Genomic DNA, 17,550 nt, shown 5'->3' with positions numbered 1-17,550 from the left:
ACATCCATGGCCAGAAGTGTATGATTGTGTTACGATTCAAAAACTTTATTGTTCATCAGACGAAACAAAAGCATTTCATTTTCACATGCGTGTAGGCCAAGGCGGTGAGAATGCAAGATTGCATATAAAAAAAATAAGAAAGATATACTGTATAAAAAAATCAATATTCGAATACTAACTTCAGCATTCGAATAGTATTGCTTTTTTAAATATTTGAGACTAGTGCTGTTGGAACGAATTCCGAAATTCGAATATTATTCGAATATTTAAAAAATCCACTGTCTCTCTCTCTCTCTCTCTCTCTCTCTCTCTCTCTCTCTCTCTCTCTCACTTTATATATTTATATATATATAATTTTATTTTTTTACCACATACATTTACTTACTTTTTGGACTCGAATGACACATTATATATTGTGTAAAACCATAGACTGCATATAAAACTAGTGTAAAACTAATCGTTGTTTTTTTTAAAGTTTTTTTATTTTAAGTTTTTTTTTTTTAATTAGAACTAATATCAGTCATATTTTTGTTTCTCTGGATCATTATAGGCTACGTGTCTGAAATGTTGTATACCGGTATTTGAATGTATTTTTCAATAAAGATTTAAAAAAAAAAAAAAAAAAAAAAATTGTTCCGGTTAGCTAGTGTTGTTAGCAAACAACCGAACCGTCTTTTACCGTTACGTTACGGAGATTAATTTCAGTGGACCCGGCTAGTTAAATCAGCCGATACTGTCTTTTTACGTTACGTGGATCAATGGAACGGTTGTCCTAACGTTATGTCGTAGCTAGTTGAGAACTAGCTTGATTGTACGGATTGTGGACAACATTCGCTTGTCTTTCGCTGTGGCTAGTTAGCTAGCTAATTGTAACGTTAGCTCATAAACTAGCGTGACTGACGTTACGTCCGCAAGGGAACATTCTGACTTGGAGGAAGGAAGGCAAGGAAAGTAGAAAAAGTTACCTTGAAGGAAGGGAGGAAATTAATAAGTAGGACCTTGACCCACTGTGACGCATTTAGAAACGTTCTGATCTGTGCACACTGTGTGACATTTAATACGATTGCTGTTAATTCGCACAGCTAGCTAGCTGTCAACAACAACAGTTCTCTTGGCTAGCTGTGTAGCGGACGAGGGCTAGCACGCTAGCTTCAAACTTTGAAAGAAATTGTGTAACGCTAGCTAAGTGAGGTCCAGCTCTGACTGGTTAACTGGCAAACCTGTGTTTTAACGTTTCATTGTCGGACTCTTTCCCTCTGATCCGCTCTAATACTAGGGCGAGAGGAGAAACTCATGGCATCGGATGTGATTGAGAGTGAAGCGGTGCTGAAGGGTGTAAGTGATATGAATTTGAACAATAGCAGCCCAGATTTTGTCACACCCAGGAGGACTCATGAAGAGCTGGGTCACAGACAGACGTCTAGTCCCTCATCTTCTGGAGTGTCGGGAGAAGGTGACGAGGAGGACTTAGACGAATTAGAAAATAGCACAGCTTCAACAGTCGAAAATTGCGAAGAGGCACTTCAGGAGAGTCCAACCAAAACAAGAGGTACGCCACAGGAAAGGAAAACTCCAGACAATGAACAGAAACAGCCGGGAGCAAGAAGCTCGACCCCAGTGAGCCTTCCCCAGCCACGCTCGCCACCTGGACCCATTGGAAGGTCTGTATATGTAACGTTACATTTTTATGCTTGGCCTACATGTTGGCAAATTTGGCAACATAAAAAATAGAAGCTTCAAATTTAGAAAAGAAAATGGACTAGCATATTTTGAATTGCTTCAATACATTTTTTTTTTTTAATTATTAATACATATTTTATTAATATAGGCAAATAAAAAATGATGTGAAAAAAAGCCTGCAAGACCATGGTAAAATTGTGTTTGGTCATATTCTACAGTAATTGTAGGCCTACATGTTTAATGAACAAAAAAAATATTGACTCATCTCTCAGTAACATAGCATTAAACAGTCCCTCCAGGATTTCGCAGCCTTTTTTTGAGATTGTTGCGGCCCAAAATGCCTGATTTTGCGGGAGCTTTTGTAAAAAATTGCGATAAAAGTTGCGATGTCTTTTGTATTTTTGTTGCAATGAAGTTGCGAGAGACAGTGAAAGTTGCTTTTTTGTAAAGTTCTTTAAAAATGAAAAGGAAACTTATTTTGGAGAGAATAAAATTACTCTGGGCTGAGTTTTCCTAGAAACCTTTCCAAAAAGGCTCATGATGCTGCAAATGTTGGTATAATATGAAAATGGCTGGTGGATTTAAGACAAAAAAATAATAATTTATTGAATTAATCAAATTTGAACATTTCTGTCAGTGGCTTGTTGATCTTTACATTGGTAGTTAATTTCCTAACCTGGCCTGGGACACACATTCATACGGTTTGATAAAGTACTTATTGGACTTTAACTTATCATTGCACTTACAATAACGACCGTAGCTGTCCTCAATTTAGGTCATCGTGTACGTCTCATCTCCGTTTTTTCCTGCATCCATCAGGTGTGTGGGTGTGTGTGGGTGTGTGTGGGTGTGGGTAGGTGTGGGTGGGTGTGGGTGTGTGGGGGTGTGGGGGTGTGGGTGGGTGTGGGTGTGGGTGTGTGTGGAACTGAGCAGCAGAGAGCCGACAGGATTAAAACAGCAGCAGCTTTCAGTGACTGAAAAATCGTTACAGCGTACATTGATGTTTAATACAGGTTGGCAGGACGATCTGAAATGTTTTGCATGGTCTTTCTCTGTACATTTTGTCAATGCGCCACTTGTTTGAAAAGTAGGCTACCTTCTCTTTTTCTTTACTTCGCCCTCAACAGTTTGTACATTCATAGCTAATGCTGACCCACCCTGCTGCCTATGTTCAAGTGTGTGAATGTTATCCAGTGCACTGGATTTGAAAGGCCAGCGGTTATCCAGCGTTATTGCCAAAATCACTGCTAATTGCCAGGATTTGCTTTGTTCAGCTGCAAAAAATAAAGACCTTTCCTTACAGTCAAAACTTAACAGTTTGACCCAGAAAACAAAAAGGACGAATACTGTACACTGTTAAAGTTTTCAAAATCAGTGCTTAGCCTACAAACAGGCATTAATACCAAAAGAGGAGTACATATCCTTCCTAAACCTTTTGATATTCCTGTATTTGTAGCTTGGCCAAAACAGCAGGAAAAGTAGAAGGTAGACTGAGGCTGGTATGACATTTATTTCCTGAACATTGTAGAGGGGGTGGAGGATACAATAACAGTAATACCTGTACAATCTCAACCTTTTTTGTCCACACTAGGATCTCAGAAAATACCATAGAGTTAAATCAACAATTCTCTGGCCAAGGCCGTCCCAAACAATTACTTTTTTAAAACGATTAATCTAGCGATTATTTTTTTCGATTAGTCGACTAATCTAACAATTAATTGTTCGATTAATCTAACGATTAATTTTTCAATTAGCGATTATTTTCCCATTGCTCAATTATTAACAATTTACACAAAGCAAATTTCAATAAGGTTCAAATCTCTATTTATTAAAATTGTTTAACACTGCACTGTTCAAGTAAAATGAATGTTTAGTGCAACCTGAAGCCAGATGTAGGCTATCAATCCAACCACAAAATAAAGTCATTTTCAGGAGGAATACAAAAATAAAAACTTAAAGTAAACAGCAAGTGCAAAAAGAGTAGCCTGTATTAGCTTTTTTTTAGCAGTAGGTGAAATAATGAATAATCTCTTGTTTAACATCCAAGCTCTTCTCCCTTTAATTTAACTTTAATTATTTGTATCTAAAGACTGGTTAAGCACTGTAGGGAGGAGAAGTTGGACAGTTTTTTTTGTCTCGTTCCAGTGATTGGCACATCTGGGTGATGGCGTTGGATATGCGGTAGCATGTTAGATATATTTCCACTCACATACCCAACAACTGCTGAACAACGCCGACACACAGTCCTTGTCTTATCCACCACTCTCTCGCCTGTAGCCTACTACTGCAACTGACCCGAAGACCGAAGTTTTCAAGGCGGGGACGGCATGAGACGAGAGGCTCCAGGCTGCAGCCATACAGTCTTGAAGTTTTCCCAAGCTTGCGATCTTAAAGAGGCCGGCGGGTCGCCACTACTCGCCATACTCGTCCTTTCGTGCTGCTATCTCTGACTCACTCACTGGACTGTCAACCTGACAAAAAACTACATGTAGGCGGAGAGCTCGGCTAGCTTCAGAGCTAAGGCGGGGCTACAGATTAGTTGTCCCTAGAACCCGCGTATCTAACAGTAGTTCCGCATTACATTAGTTCCACATTACATTAATTAATTTGCACGCAAGTTTTATTTATTTATTTTATTTAGTGACGCGTCGACGCAAATTATTTGTGTCAACGCATTTATGTAATCGATGACGGCGACTACGTCGACGAATCGTCCCAGCCCTATCTCTGGCACAATCTAAACCAAAACTATAAGCTTTGGGAAAATGGCTATTTTTTTGGTCCGCATGATATTGTACAACTGTCTGCCTAAAGCCTCTGTAGGTTATAGTAAGCAACATCAGTGGACAGCTGAGCAACATTACATGCACAGAGCATAATTTAGCTGATCTTTGACAAACTTATTAATCGTCTGGAAATGCGCACTGTGTTGATCTGTGTTTAAAAGGATAAGGTGTACTGTTATGTATTGTTCTTCTGGCTTTTTAATCTTCACATAGAATAACCAGTAGTTTTATTGACAAAAGAATTAGAAATTTAAAATGGACCCCTCAGATCTTTAACTGACAGAGACAGATTAGCTTAGAGACTGTTGTAAACAGGACCATGCCAGGCGAACTTAAGGCTTTCTTCCATAAGGTAACTAAATTCAAATAAAGCATGGTTCCCCACCCTTTTCGTCATAAAGATGGGACATAAGAAGAGTTTATATGGGTAGACACCGCAATGATGTGAGCATCAAATAATATTCCTGTCAAGATTGATGAAATCATGAGCATGAAAAATAACTTCTTATTTAACATTTTGGTCAAAACTTCCAGTCTGATCTGCTGCTTAATTAAACTCACAACTAAGTGCTCAATAATAATAATAATAATAATAATAATAATAATAATTATTATTATTATTATTATTATTATTATTATTATTATTATTATTATTATATAACTGTCATTCATTTTTACACTAATGTTTTTACCCTAATGTGACTGATTCCACTTACATGCAGCTTGGTCTTGGTTTCAGGAAACCAAATTGGCTGTGGCACTTCTACCTCTCTCAGTTGGATTTCAAGTCTAATGTGGGGATTAGCACTATACGTACGTGAGCAAACAGCTAGGGCCTAAACTTTTTGAAATGTTGAGTACCAAGAATGCCCAGAATGTTTTTGTATCTGGGAGCACAAATGCAGTTGTGTATGTGATTAATGCATCAAGGGGAGCTCTGTACAGCACAGATACAGATACAGTACCATGATCAGCATTAGTGAGTGGCCTTATGGTTTATAAACTAAGACCTTAACACAAGCTTGTAAGCTTTCAAGTAGCCAGTGATCTGATTACGTGGCCAGTTGCAAGCTGAAACTCTTGAGGAAGAGTTCAACATGCAGGACTGTGAATGATGTAGTGATTAGCACCGCAACACAAAGCAGCCAGTAGCTGGTACAACATGTCAAATCAAAGTATTTGGTAAGTTGAAAAAAGGAATACACCCACATCATCTTTGAGGACTGAAGAACATAATGCTTGACATATAAAAATAAAAATCTTAGGTGACACAAACTGAGGAGTAAGTTTAGCTGTATTGATTTTGGGTGTTAGTGAAAAAAATTGGTCAGTGAAGTTATTAAGCAATTCATATGAACAAATTGACAATAAATGGCACACAATCTCTTACTAATGACTGAAACTGATCTTCTTAGACTAATACTTCTGTCAATACTTCTGTAGACAAATGAATACATATATTGAGATTAAAGTACTGACTCTGTTTACATTAAGTAGCTCTTGGAATATTTGAAGCCAAAAAGAATTGTTACAACAGATTTCAAATGTTGATCTGCAAACATGTAAAGGTTCATTGAGACGGTCAGTAGAGGCTGCTGTTGGCCCACCAGTATGAACATTACACATCAGTAGAGCTTATATAAATCATATATTTAGACAGTTTTAGGAATTATATTTTATTCTTTTGTTTTGCTCCATTGAATCCTTCAAAATCACATCATCCTTTTCCAGTAACGTGTTGTATTTTCTCAACATAGCCTATCCTATTCAGAACATACATAATATATTCCCACCCTTGTTTGCAGATTGTATAATCATGTGCTTCTGTGCAGCTTTAGTCAAGTGTATTATGCTACAGCATTCCATCACTGTCCCTATCCATATCAGCTAACTTTGTTTTAGTTGCTGACGTATTAACCCAAGAAAAATATTGCCTTTGACTCCTGGTCTACGTTTCCCCCATAATCCTTTGAGGATTGTTCAAGTCACAAGAAGCCGTTGTCAGACAACTAGTTATGCGTTTGGGTTTTGGTTGTTGCGCATAATCTCTGCTGGCCCTGCTCTTGATTTTAATACATCTGCAGTACAAGAGGGCCTGTTAACAATTAGATAGCATTAAACATAAAAGATGGCGTAACCTTTTTTGTGTTTTCATTCCCAGCCTGGAGCGCCAAGAGTCAGTCGCCACAACAGAAGCTCGCCTGAGAATGGAAGGAGTTGAACTTAAGGAAGAGTGGCAGGATGAGGACTTTCCACGGTACTGTTGATCCCTCATAACACAGCTTTGTTTCACGTTTGTGTGTTGAAAGTCGCATGCAAATAAGCCTACTGAAGGCATGATCACCTGCTGTTTGGTTGTTAGGCCCCTACCGGAGGAAGAGGAGCTTGAAGATGACCTTTTTGGAACCTCGGAAGAGATGGACCCTGGTAATGAAAAAAGAATAACATGCGTTGCTTTGCAATATTCAAGAACATGTTCACATTTTTTTCAAGTCTGTTTTAAAACTCACATGACCGTATGCACGTTGAGAGAGTTATTGGACGCTGTAATCATTCTGGTTTATTATATTTCATGCAAAAACTGTATTCAAAGAGGGAATTTTGTAGTAAAAGACTGTAACATAGGAAGATGCCACTTGATTTTTGTAACTCTGGCTAAAAAGAAGCCTCATATTAGCTTTGGCAGAACTTACTGAATATTGTATTATAATAGATTTGAAAAACCCAGGACCTACATTTTTAATAGTTTTTACAAACAGTATAACCACTGATGATCTGGCATCTACCCTAGGCTATGCAATGGACCATGGCAAGAAGGCAAAGAAGAAGCTTGCAGCTCCAGACATCAGTCTTACACTAGACCGCAGTGAAGGTTCTCTTCTCTCTGATGAGCTGGATGAAAGTACAGAGCTGGACCTCGATGACATAGACACTCCTTCAGACAACAGTAATGAGTTTGAATGGGAAGGTAAGAACGTTATATCATGCAGTGACAATGATAACAGTTTCAGTACTTAGTATCTTTTAACCCTGTTGCAGTTTGTTTTATTAATACTGAAAGTTCAAAAAGTAAAGTATAGATTGACTTGATGAGGTGGGAGGTGCAGAGATGCTTTCAAATTGGACCTAGATAAAGTCCACGGTTGTGTAATTTATTTATGAAAAAATGTACCCTTCTTGGCTTGTAACACAGAAGCAGATGTGTTACCAAACCTCAGTCTTTTATTTCCTGGTTCTTGGATCCATTGTTTTTTTTTCCCTTTCTTGATTGTACAGGTTTGGGCAGGCAGCTAACAGCTTTAAGTGTAGTTAAAATGTGCTTTGTTGTTTCTGTGTTTCCACACTGCTGCCTTCCTCTTTTTCACTTGGAAGAATTGTTTCCATTCTCAGCCTGGAAACAGGCTGCAGGCCAGCAACAGGTTTCTGTCTTCCTTGTGGTAAGGTCTCTTGGACAGCCCCCATTTTGTTCTGCCAGCCATGAGTCAATCAACTCCTATTGTCCAGATTATGTTCTGTCTTCAGTTGTTTAAACAAATCATGGGGAGGTTTTGTTTGTTTGTTCGTACACTTAATTTTCAGTTCATGTTTTTATGCATGTCATTTTCCTTTCCTTTGAAATGTTCCTACGTTTGAGGAAACAATCAGTAGCAACCTGTCGGTTAAGAAGTGGTTTAATCTGCACAGTAAGGCCCCGATCAGACAGAGAGTGTTTGCATGTCGCAACACTTTACTCTCATTGAAAACATTACAAAAAGTCGCCCCAGGCTGCTAAAACGCACTCTGTCCGATCGCAGTTATTGGATATTAGCCATTTTAACATTTGCTAAGGTGCGGTTTAGTTAATAGTCATTCAGTGTGTCATATTTTCCAAGATATCACACATCAATCGATGAATCCATTTATAGCATATACATATGTGGCCTTTTTAATTGGACATGCATTGCTTTGGCATTTTACCACTTAGAGCTTAAATAATGGGGGTTTAAATGATTCATTTGGTAGATTATTTCATAAATACCTTACCAGTCATGTCCATGCTAAATCTGTATATATGGATCATACAGTGCTCTAAAGAAGAAACGGAGAGCTTTGTGTTTAATTCGGTATATTGCGGAAATGGGACGCTCCTCAGAAAAGTGTGTTGATGTGATTTGGTTGCACTATTCACTCATTTTTGATTCCGCTTGTTGCATGCTTGACCTACACAATCATTTTAACATTTGATGTCTACATGATGCTCAGAATTATGGAGGAAATATTTATTCATAATTCAAATTGAAAGTCCAAAGAGAAAACGAAGCAAGATCAAATTAAAAATATTATTTTTTTAAATTTTCCATTGATCAAATTAAAAATATTATTTTTTTTTAATTTTCCATTGGCTTTTCCATTTGGATTTAATATTTGGCTTTTGAATTTAAATTTAACATTGGCTTTTCCATTTGGATTTAATATTTGGCTTTTGAATTTAAATTTAACATTGGCTTTTCCATTTGGATTTAATATTTGGCTTTTGAATTTCAATTTAACATTGGCTTTTAATTTGGATTTAATATTTGGCTTTTCGATTTCAATTTAACATTGGATTATCATTTGGATTTAATATTTGGCTTTTGAATTTACATTTAACATTGGCTTTTCATTTGGACTTGACACATGTCAATGTAAATGAGGAGGCGTGGCCCAAAGGCTGGTGGGAGGGTCTGAAACGAAAGGGGTGCAGAGGCACCTTATGAACAGCAGGGGGAGCTGACTGCTGGGGAGCTCACTGTTGAGCATTTCTCTGCAGCTTGGCCACAAGGCTGGCTTATCCTCTTATTTCACATGATAGAAACTGATGATGTAGGCTAAACACAAACCACATTTCATGCACCAACAGTGAAGTTTTCATGTAGATACTATAATTGGGCCCGTGTTAGTGAGGACTAGATTAGGACTGTATTTAAAGCTGATTCTGGTTTCCAACTTCGCCCCAGGTGTGTCTGTTTAAAACACGGACGGAGACAACTTCTCTCTTCTGATGTTTTATTTAATTAAGCAACAGTACAAACATGGGTGTGGGTAGCTCTGCTACGTGTGTTTGTGTGTTGTCAGATCTCGAGGACACACACACACACACACACACACACACACACACACACACACACACACAATCTCAACCGGGTAGTCATCGTCCGAACTGCGACCTCTCCTTTTTCTTTCTCTCACTTTTTTCTCCGGGTGGTGCGCGCGGTGTGAGGTGCGTGTCCACGCTATTCTCCGACACATAGTCACAACAATCACTCCTGATTGACGGCCTTTTGTACAGCCTGTGTACTTTTTTGTTCATTTGATTTCCGATTTTGAAACGATATCCAAATTTGAAAAATGGGTCATTTTAAACCTTGTTAATATTGATGACAATGTGTTCAAATGTAAAACGAGCCATATTTCAGGAAATAAACATGATTCTATTGAGAGACTTCCAGCTGACAGCGGTGTCTGTGAGCATCACTGGCCGGCCGGCAGAGAGGCGATCCCGGCCGCCACCAGCTGGCTGTCCCGTCAGACTGAAGCTTCTGACAACATCGGAGAAAATGTGCAGTTGGCCATCAATGTTTGTGAAACTGTCCATATTCAAACTCTACATAGTTAATTGCTCGCATAAAAAAGTCTCAATAGTGAATTTAGTGGTGAAATAGCAGACAAAAATTGTAAGAAGTTTCCAGTTGTTTGCTGCTGCTGCTACGGCAAACTCCTGATCTAGATTAGGCCTATAGAATTGATTTCTTTTTTATAATTTCCATCTGCTGTTTCACACACGTTTTCCGTTTGAACACATTGTCATCAATATTAACAAGGTTTAAAATGACCCATTTTTCAAATTTGGATATCGTTTCAAAATCGTAAATCAAATGAACAAAAAAGTACACAGGCTGTACAAAAGGCTGTCAATCAGGAGTGATTGTTGTGACTACGTGTCAGAGAATAGCGCGACCCTCCCACCAGCCTTTGGGCCAAATATTAAATCCAAATTAAAAGCCAATGTTAAATTGAAATTCAAAAGCCAAATATTAAATCCAAATTAAAAGCCAATGTTAAATTTAAATTCAAAAGCCAAATATTAAATCCAAATGGAAAAGCCAATGTTAAATTTATATTCAAAAGCCAAATATTAAATCCAAATGGAAAAGCCAAATGGAAAATTTTAAAAAAATAATATTTTTAATTTGATCAATGGAAAATTTAAAAAAAATAATATTTTTAATTTGATCTCGCTTCGTTTTCTCTTTGGACTTTCAATTTCTCTTTGGACTTTCAATTTGAATTATGAATAAATATTTCCTCCATACAGAATTGCACATTGTGCACATCATGCAGCTATCCTTTCAGCAGTGTTTGTTGGACACATTTATTTCCCATGCAGGGAACATTAGCAGGGTTTCCCCCAGGAAATCATGTCAGGTATTTGTAAATGCTGAGCTCAAGCGAAAGGGAAGTTGAGATGTGATTGTTGGTGTTGATTCAGAGAGAAAGCATGCCGTCCAGATACAAAAGATAAAAGCAAAAAAATGCAATGTAACGTTGATTAAAATGCATGTGATTGAGAAGTTCAATCATGAATTATTGAGTGATCTAAACATTTCATCAGACAGCCCTCACATTCATTGTGGGTGAAGCATCCAAGCTGTGGCTTTAAAATGCCTCCTCTCCTTTAGACGATCTCCCCAAGCCGAAAACCACAGAACTCCTGCAGAAGGGCGTGGAGTCGGTCCAGGAGTACTCCTCCTCGGAGGAGAGGGAGGAGGGTCGACGCTGGAGGGTGTTTCGTTTCGGAGACCAGGAACACAGAGTGGACATGAAGGCCATCGAGCCGTACAAGAAGGTTATCAGCCACGGAGGTCAGTGGCACGTGTACACACATAAATACATCATTTTAAGTATGTCTATGTTCCTTGATGAACACGCTATATTGCATTTGTGTTTGAAAGAAGTTGATCAGTCTGTTTATTCATAGTATGAAAAAAAAAAAAAAAAGTTTTGACAATGAAAATAGTCTCTTGATACTGAAATAAAATTTTCATGTTTAATTTTTCACTGCAGGTTACTATGGAGATGGTTTGAATGCCATAATTGTGTTCGCTGTGTGCTTTATGCCGGAGAGCAATCAACCAAATTACAGATACATCATGGACAATTTATTCAAGTGAGTGTTTGTTTATTTGATTTTGTCTGGCCTTGTGAGTGAACATTTCATTTCAGAACCAGCGCTGATGGAATTTTCCTGTGTCCTGCAGGTACGTTATCGGCACGCTGGAGCTTTTGGTTGCTGAGAACTATATGATTGTGTATTTGAATGGGGCGACCTCTCGGAAAAAGATGCCAACTGTCGGTTGGCTCAGAAAGTGTTATCAGCAGATTGATAGGAGGTGAGTCTGAGTGGCCACTACACTCAAAAACAAGTAGTTCTTACAACCAATGCAGAGGCACCAGGCCAATCGTAAGAACAGCTGCATCATGTGCGATATGTGATTCAATTGTTGACGGCTTCTCTCATTTTTTTTTGTACAGGTTAAGGAAGAACTTGAAGTCTTTGATAATTGTCCATCCCTCTTGGTTTATTCGCACCCTGCTGGCAATCACAAAACCTTTTATAAGGTAACTTTAATGTTTAGGCTGCTAGAATGATGAACTGAAAATCTTCTCCGGTAACCTGTAGATTCTGACATTTCCTGCTTTTTTTTTTTCACAGCTCCAAATTTAGTCAGAAAATCAAGTATGTGTTCAGCTTGACAGACCTTGCAGAACTGGTCCCAATGGAGTATGTGTCCATACCAGATTGTATCAAACAGTAAGTATTGTCCACTCAAACACATCAGATGGGTTCAAGCTCTTTTAAAACAAGACAAAGGTCCTGTTAAAAGACAAAATATTTAGGTGTCTGCAAGCTAATAAATATAAATCCGAGGCCATGTCAGAAAATCTGTGATTCTTTCCCTTCTGATTTTTATACTTGAGTGATGAAAAGGTGTTCGGGGTCAAGTCTAACGCTTGAGTAAGCATTCACGTTATACATTTACATCTCAGAGTGGTTCTCGGTTAAAGGTAGCGAAGTGGACCTGGTGATTGCAGATTTAACAGCTGTGCCGTGGAGCAATGCATGGCTGCTTACTTGAATAAGTCAATAAATAAACCATGACTACATGAGTAGAGGTCACCTTCCATTTCTTCCTTTCTACAAATTTCATCCAATACCCACCAAACTTGGTACAAATTATAATTAAAACAGTTGTTAGAAAAAAGTAACTCTGTGATGTGCCTTGATGTTTCGGCTTTAATTGGTTCCCAAATTCTAGTAGGTATTCGAGTAACGTTTTGTGCATACGCAGTATCAGCTCTGACTGATCCTGCAAACTTTGGTTACATTTCATCTGTAGGTGGTGCTACAGCATCATTCTGCTTTTCCTGTGTGGCCAGTGTAGACAAGATGTCAGTGGTTATGAGTCTGACTCAGTTGAAATTTTGCACAATTCTTCTTCATTCAAAGCCCTAATATTCCCGAGCAGGATTTAGGTTTTTCCAAAGCCATGGACACTGTCTGCCCATAGGCATGATTGTCTTACTTACTTACACTCAGGGTGGGAAATTAACACCCGCCACCAGCCAATGGTGGGTGTACTTTTTCAAAGTGGTGGGTGACTTTGCCTTGTATACCAGCCACAGTGGCGGGTGGATTGTAAAACATTCCTTGTAACGGATTGGACAGCTTTTGTCAAAGAATGCTGTTGCTAAGAAACAATGCACAATGCTTATAGGAGTCGCGTTACGTTACTGCTAATGAATGCCCAACATTTCTGGATTTTGCTGCTTCATAATAAAAACATTCAAATACCAAAATAACGGAGGACTTTTATTGTGAAGAACTTATAGGAAATGAAACCGTTGACCACCGGGTCTTTGACGACGCATATTTCCGTCAACTCCAGACTTTTGTCAACTAGTTTTCAGCCATCGTCCGTGACACCATGTAGCTGAGCTGAGGTACAGACGAAATGAAAATGATCGGTTAAAAATATGTGGCGACATATCCCTGGTGTTAAGAGGCCTGCCGTGGAGTCAGCATTAGCTATGAATGTACAAATTGTTGAGGGCGAAGTAAAGAAAAAGAGAAGGTAGCCTACTTTTCGAACAAGTGGCGCATTGAGAAAACGTAAGAGAGAGACCATGCAAAACATTTCAGATCGTCCTGCCAACCTGTATTAAACATCAATGTACGCTGTAACGATTTTTCAGTCGCTGAAAGCTGCTGCTGTTTTAATCCTGTCGGCTCTCTGCTGCTCAGTTCCACACACACCCACACCCACACCCCCACACACCCACACCCACACCCAACCACACACCCACCCAGCCACCCACACACACACACACACACACACACGGTGGATGCAAGAAAAAACGGAGATGAGACGTACACAATGACTAAATTGAGGACAGCTACGGTCGTTATTGTAAGTGCAATGATAAGTTAAAGTCCAATAAGTACTTTATCAAACCGTATGAATGTGTGTCCCAGGCCAGGTTAGGAAATTAACTACCAATGTAAAGATCAAATGTTCAAATTTGATTCATTCAATAAATTATTTTTTGTCTTAAATCCACCAGCCATTTTCATATTATACCAACATTTGCAGCATCCTGAGCCTTTTTGGAAAGGTTTCTATGAAAACTCAGCCCAGAGTAATTTTATTCTCCCCAAAATAAGTTTCCTTTTTTATTTTTAAAGAACTATACAAAAAAAGCAACTTTCACTGTCTCTCACAACTTCATTGCAAAAAAAATACAAAAATACGCAATTTTTTACAAAAGCTCCCGCAAAATCAGGTATTTTGGGCCGCAACAATCTCAAAAAAAGGCTGCGAAATCCTGGAGGGACTGTTTAATGCTATGTTACTGAGAGATGAATCAATATATTTTTTGTTCATTAAACATGTAGGCCTACAATTACTGTAGAATATGACCAAACACAATTTTACCATGGTCTCGCAGGCTTTTTTTCACATCACTTTTTATTTGCCTATATTAATAAAATATGTATTAATAATAAAAAAATATGTATTGAAGCAATTCAAAATATGCTAGTGCACTTTCTTTTATAAATTTGAATTCTGGGAAAAGTGGCTGGTAAAAAATATAAGTGGCTGGTAAAATTGAGCATCCTTTTACTTTTTACTTTTTTGGGCAAAAAAGTAAATTTCCCATCCTGCTTACACTATATGTATTCTGATGGAGAAACGATTTAAATGCAAACTACAAATATCATCTAAACATTTTATTTTTTAGAATATACGTTAAGAGCCTAGTATAGCCTATGTGAGTTGTTTTAACATTTCAACAAGTGTTACTGAAAATTGCATCTAGATCATTTTGTCCTAGAAACAGCTATTAAAGAATGCATTGGTCATTTCCTCATGTTAACCTTTGTTGATATACATAACTATTTGCAGTATTTGTCCTTGTTTGGGCTTAAGCTGAGGCAGATCTTGTATCCACGTGGCATTTGAAAAGACTTCAGCGCAAATACATCTCATTTTATCAAATGTTTTTGCTCTTTTGGATGTCTGGTTGCTGTTGGCTGTGTAATTCTCCTTTCCTTAACTCCATTTCCCTGCCTCCTCTTAAGGTTTGACGACGAAAAAAATAGGAAAAGCCGTAAAAGGTATATGCACTTTCACCTAGGGTCAGCCTCAGCAATTCTTTTGCATTTCACAAAACTAATAACGAAATGATCTCTTGGCTTTCAGAAATGCACCAATACACCTCATTCTGTCCCGCGTGTTTGTAGTTGGATGATTTGCAGTTACCTTCTGGCCAAAATCAACAACTCTTTCACCCCCCCCCCCAGTAGATTTAGGACATTCCCTTAAAAGCAGGCTGAGAAGCTGTTTGATTGATTTCCAAAAATAGGTGGCTTGGTGATTGTTTAACCAACTAAAACCCATTTCTGAGCCAATTCTGTGAAGTTCATTTCAAAGTTGATTCTTGTTAGATTTGTTTTCTATTGCCTCAAAATAATATCAGCTATCTGTATGTGGTTTAAAACATACCATGTACCTTTGTAGCCCATTTTATACCCAAAGTACTGTCTCCACTGTGATGCTGAATTAATGATTTATGTCAAGAACAAGTTAGAATAGTTTTGAGGTAAATGATTGTGTTGCTGCTTTCTGATATTAAAGTTGGGGCATCAGGTAGCTCTTACTTGCATGTCTTTTTAAAAACAGGTTTAGAATTTGATATGGTTGACGTTGGGTAAGTTTGTTCATGTTTGTATAACTCAATGGTGTGGAACTACAAGGAATTAGCTTTTCTTAGTCACTGTGGTTTTGTGGTTGCACTGTAACCATGTCCTCACATGGTCCCCTCAGTAACTCGTCCTCACTGAACGCTCGGCTTGTCCACTCTCACAGCTCTGCATGACTCACTGCATACCCGCTCACTGCTGATGTTTAGGAATTGCCACAAACCTTGGTCAGCCTTTGTCATGCACACAGACATGTTCTGCTCCATACTAATAAGTAGTAGGTGTGAGGTTATTAATTTGCAGATATATCATGGCATATTGGAACATTAGAAAAGTCATAATTGTGGGGTTGCAGAAGAGACTCTTTTAGTTCCTCTTCTGTCATTAGGGGCATTAGTTCTTAAGTTGATTGGCAAACTTGCAAGACAGATGCAGTGAAACATCACACATTGCCATGAGTTCTTTCTGACAGTGTCAACAAAAATTGCACATTTTATGCACAGAGGTTGCACTCATCACATGGCTATGGGTTGTAACATATTGTTCACAGGTTTGCAGAGTGCATAACCTGTATACATATGCATTTTCTTATTGCACGACATCTACGACTATTTGCAGTGTGTGCTGCAGATAATAAAAGCCGTCTGCGTTCTAACATAGATTTTGGTCTTATGCAGTACATATTATAAGTTCACATTAGTGCAATTGTCTTGCAAGGTGTCAAGGGAAGTAAGAACCTTATAATAATACAACTGATAATAGTGGTTTGTATTGCCCAGGTAGTTAAAGTGCTGTCAGTAGAAAGAGCATAGGTAATATTAGGCATTCAGTTGTATGCTGAAAACAAGTCTGGTAAGTTTAAAAAAAAAAAAAGTTTTCTCAGAATTCCGTTTGCAATGGAGTAAAGGCAATGATCACACTTTAGGATGTGATTATATGAAAGGTGTGTTTACGGGAAGTGTACTAGCCTGTTATTGTCTGCATGGTTAGATGACATCCCATCCTAGTCACATAGATGTCTGATGACGGTTGAATTTGTTTGCAGAATCGACCAGGACATGCACGGCAAACTGGAGATCGCAGCTGCTGCTGTTCCAGAGTGACCCTGCTCGCACTGTAAGATGTGGAGGAGGAGAATGTTTCAAACAGCCACTCTTATGTTTATGTTCCGAACAACGTGATTGAAGACTTAGCTCAAGAAAGTGCCTTTTTGAAACTATGCTGCCTGTTACATCGTGGAACTTTTTACAGCTTGATCTTCAGCGTTTTTCCACATGCTGTCTGAAATGTTTTTAATCTTTTTTTTTTTTTTTTTTTAATGTACTGCCGATATATCATGTCAAACTTAGCTTGTTGGTGTTTCCTAGTTAATGGTGTTTCCTAGTTATTGGTGTATCTACACATTATTTAAGGCACTCTGTTACAAATGGTTGATGCATGTTCTGCTTTATTACATTTAAATGTATATTTATATTCAAAAGGTGACTATGGAGAGAAATTAATATATTTTTATGGTTGCTCTGATTTTAAACTGCATTTTAGGTTCTCTGACCCATCGAGTTGCATTTTATAGAACAAGTTTTGACAGCACCTTTTTCACTGTTCACCGCTGAGTTTATCAAAATCCTGCCTGGGGAAAAATAAAGTTGTCTTTTTTGCCCCTCACTTGAATGTGCCCTCTGACTTGTAGAGGGAGAACATTTGTGAAAGCAACAATCTAAAGCAAAGATGTAGGTCTTAATGTAACATTTCCTCCAAGTAAAGTCATGGACGCACATCATTGTTTTGTATTTTTTTTTTTTT

General features: G+C 38.2%; 1 protein-coding gene across 3 annotated transcripts; it reads left to right on the top strand.

Annotated features, from left to right (window-relative positions):
- Window positions 1–626: 626 nt before the first annotated feature.
- Window positions 627–17,524, top strand: bnip2 (BCL2 interacting protein 2). Of its 3 annotated transcripts, XM_031282856.2 has the most exons (11): window positions 1,294–1,661; window positions 6,628–6,723; window positions 6,829–6,893; window positions 7,258–7,434; window positions 11,165–11,347; window positions 11,550–11,652; window positions 11,744–11,875; window positions 12,018–12,104; window positions 12,199–12,297; window positions 15,127–15,162; window positions 16,793–17,524. In XM_031282856.2, exons 1-11 carry the CDS (start codon window positions 1,294–1,296, stop codon window positions 16,848–16,850), a joined length of 1,404 nt encoding a protein of 467 aa, XP_031138716.1. In that variant the 3' UTR covers window positions 16,851–17,524. The 3 variants fall into 3 exon arrangements, with proteins under 3 accessions (XP_031138717.1, XP_031138716.1, XP_031138715.1); XM_031282857.2 differs by lacking the exon at window positions 15,127–15,162 and having other exon boundaries at window positions 627–1,661; XM_031282855.2 differs by lacking the exon at window positions 16,793–17,524 and having other exon boundaries at window positions 15,127–16,605.
- Window positions 17,525–17,550: the final 26 nt, after the last annotated feature.

The sequence above is a fragment of the Sander lucioperca genome, chromosome 7, assembly GCF_008315115.2.
Source record: "Sander lucioperca isolate FBNREF2018 chromosome 7, SLUC_FBN_1.2, whole genome shotgun sequence".
Classification (NCBI taxonomy): Eukaryota; Metazoa; Chordata; class Actinopteri; order Perciformes; family Percidae; genus Sander; species Sander lucioperca.
The sequence above is the reverse complement of the archived record's forward strand: the minus strand, read 5'-3'. Positions and strand labels throughout refer to the sequence as shown.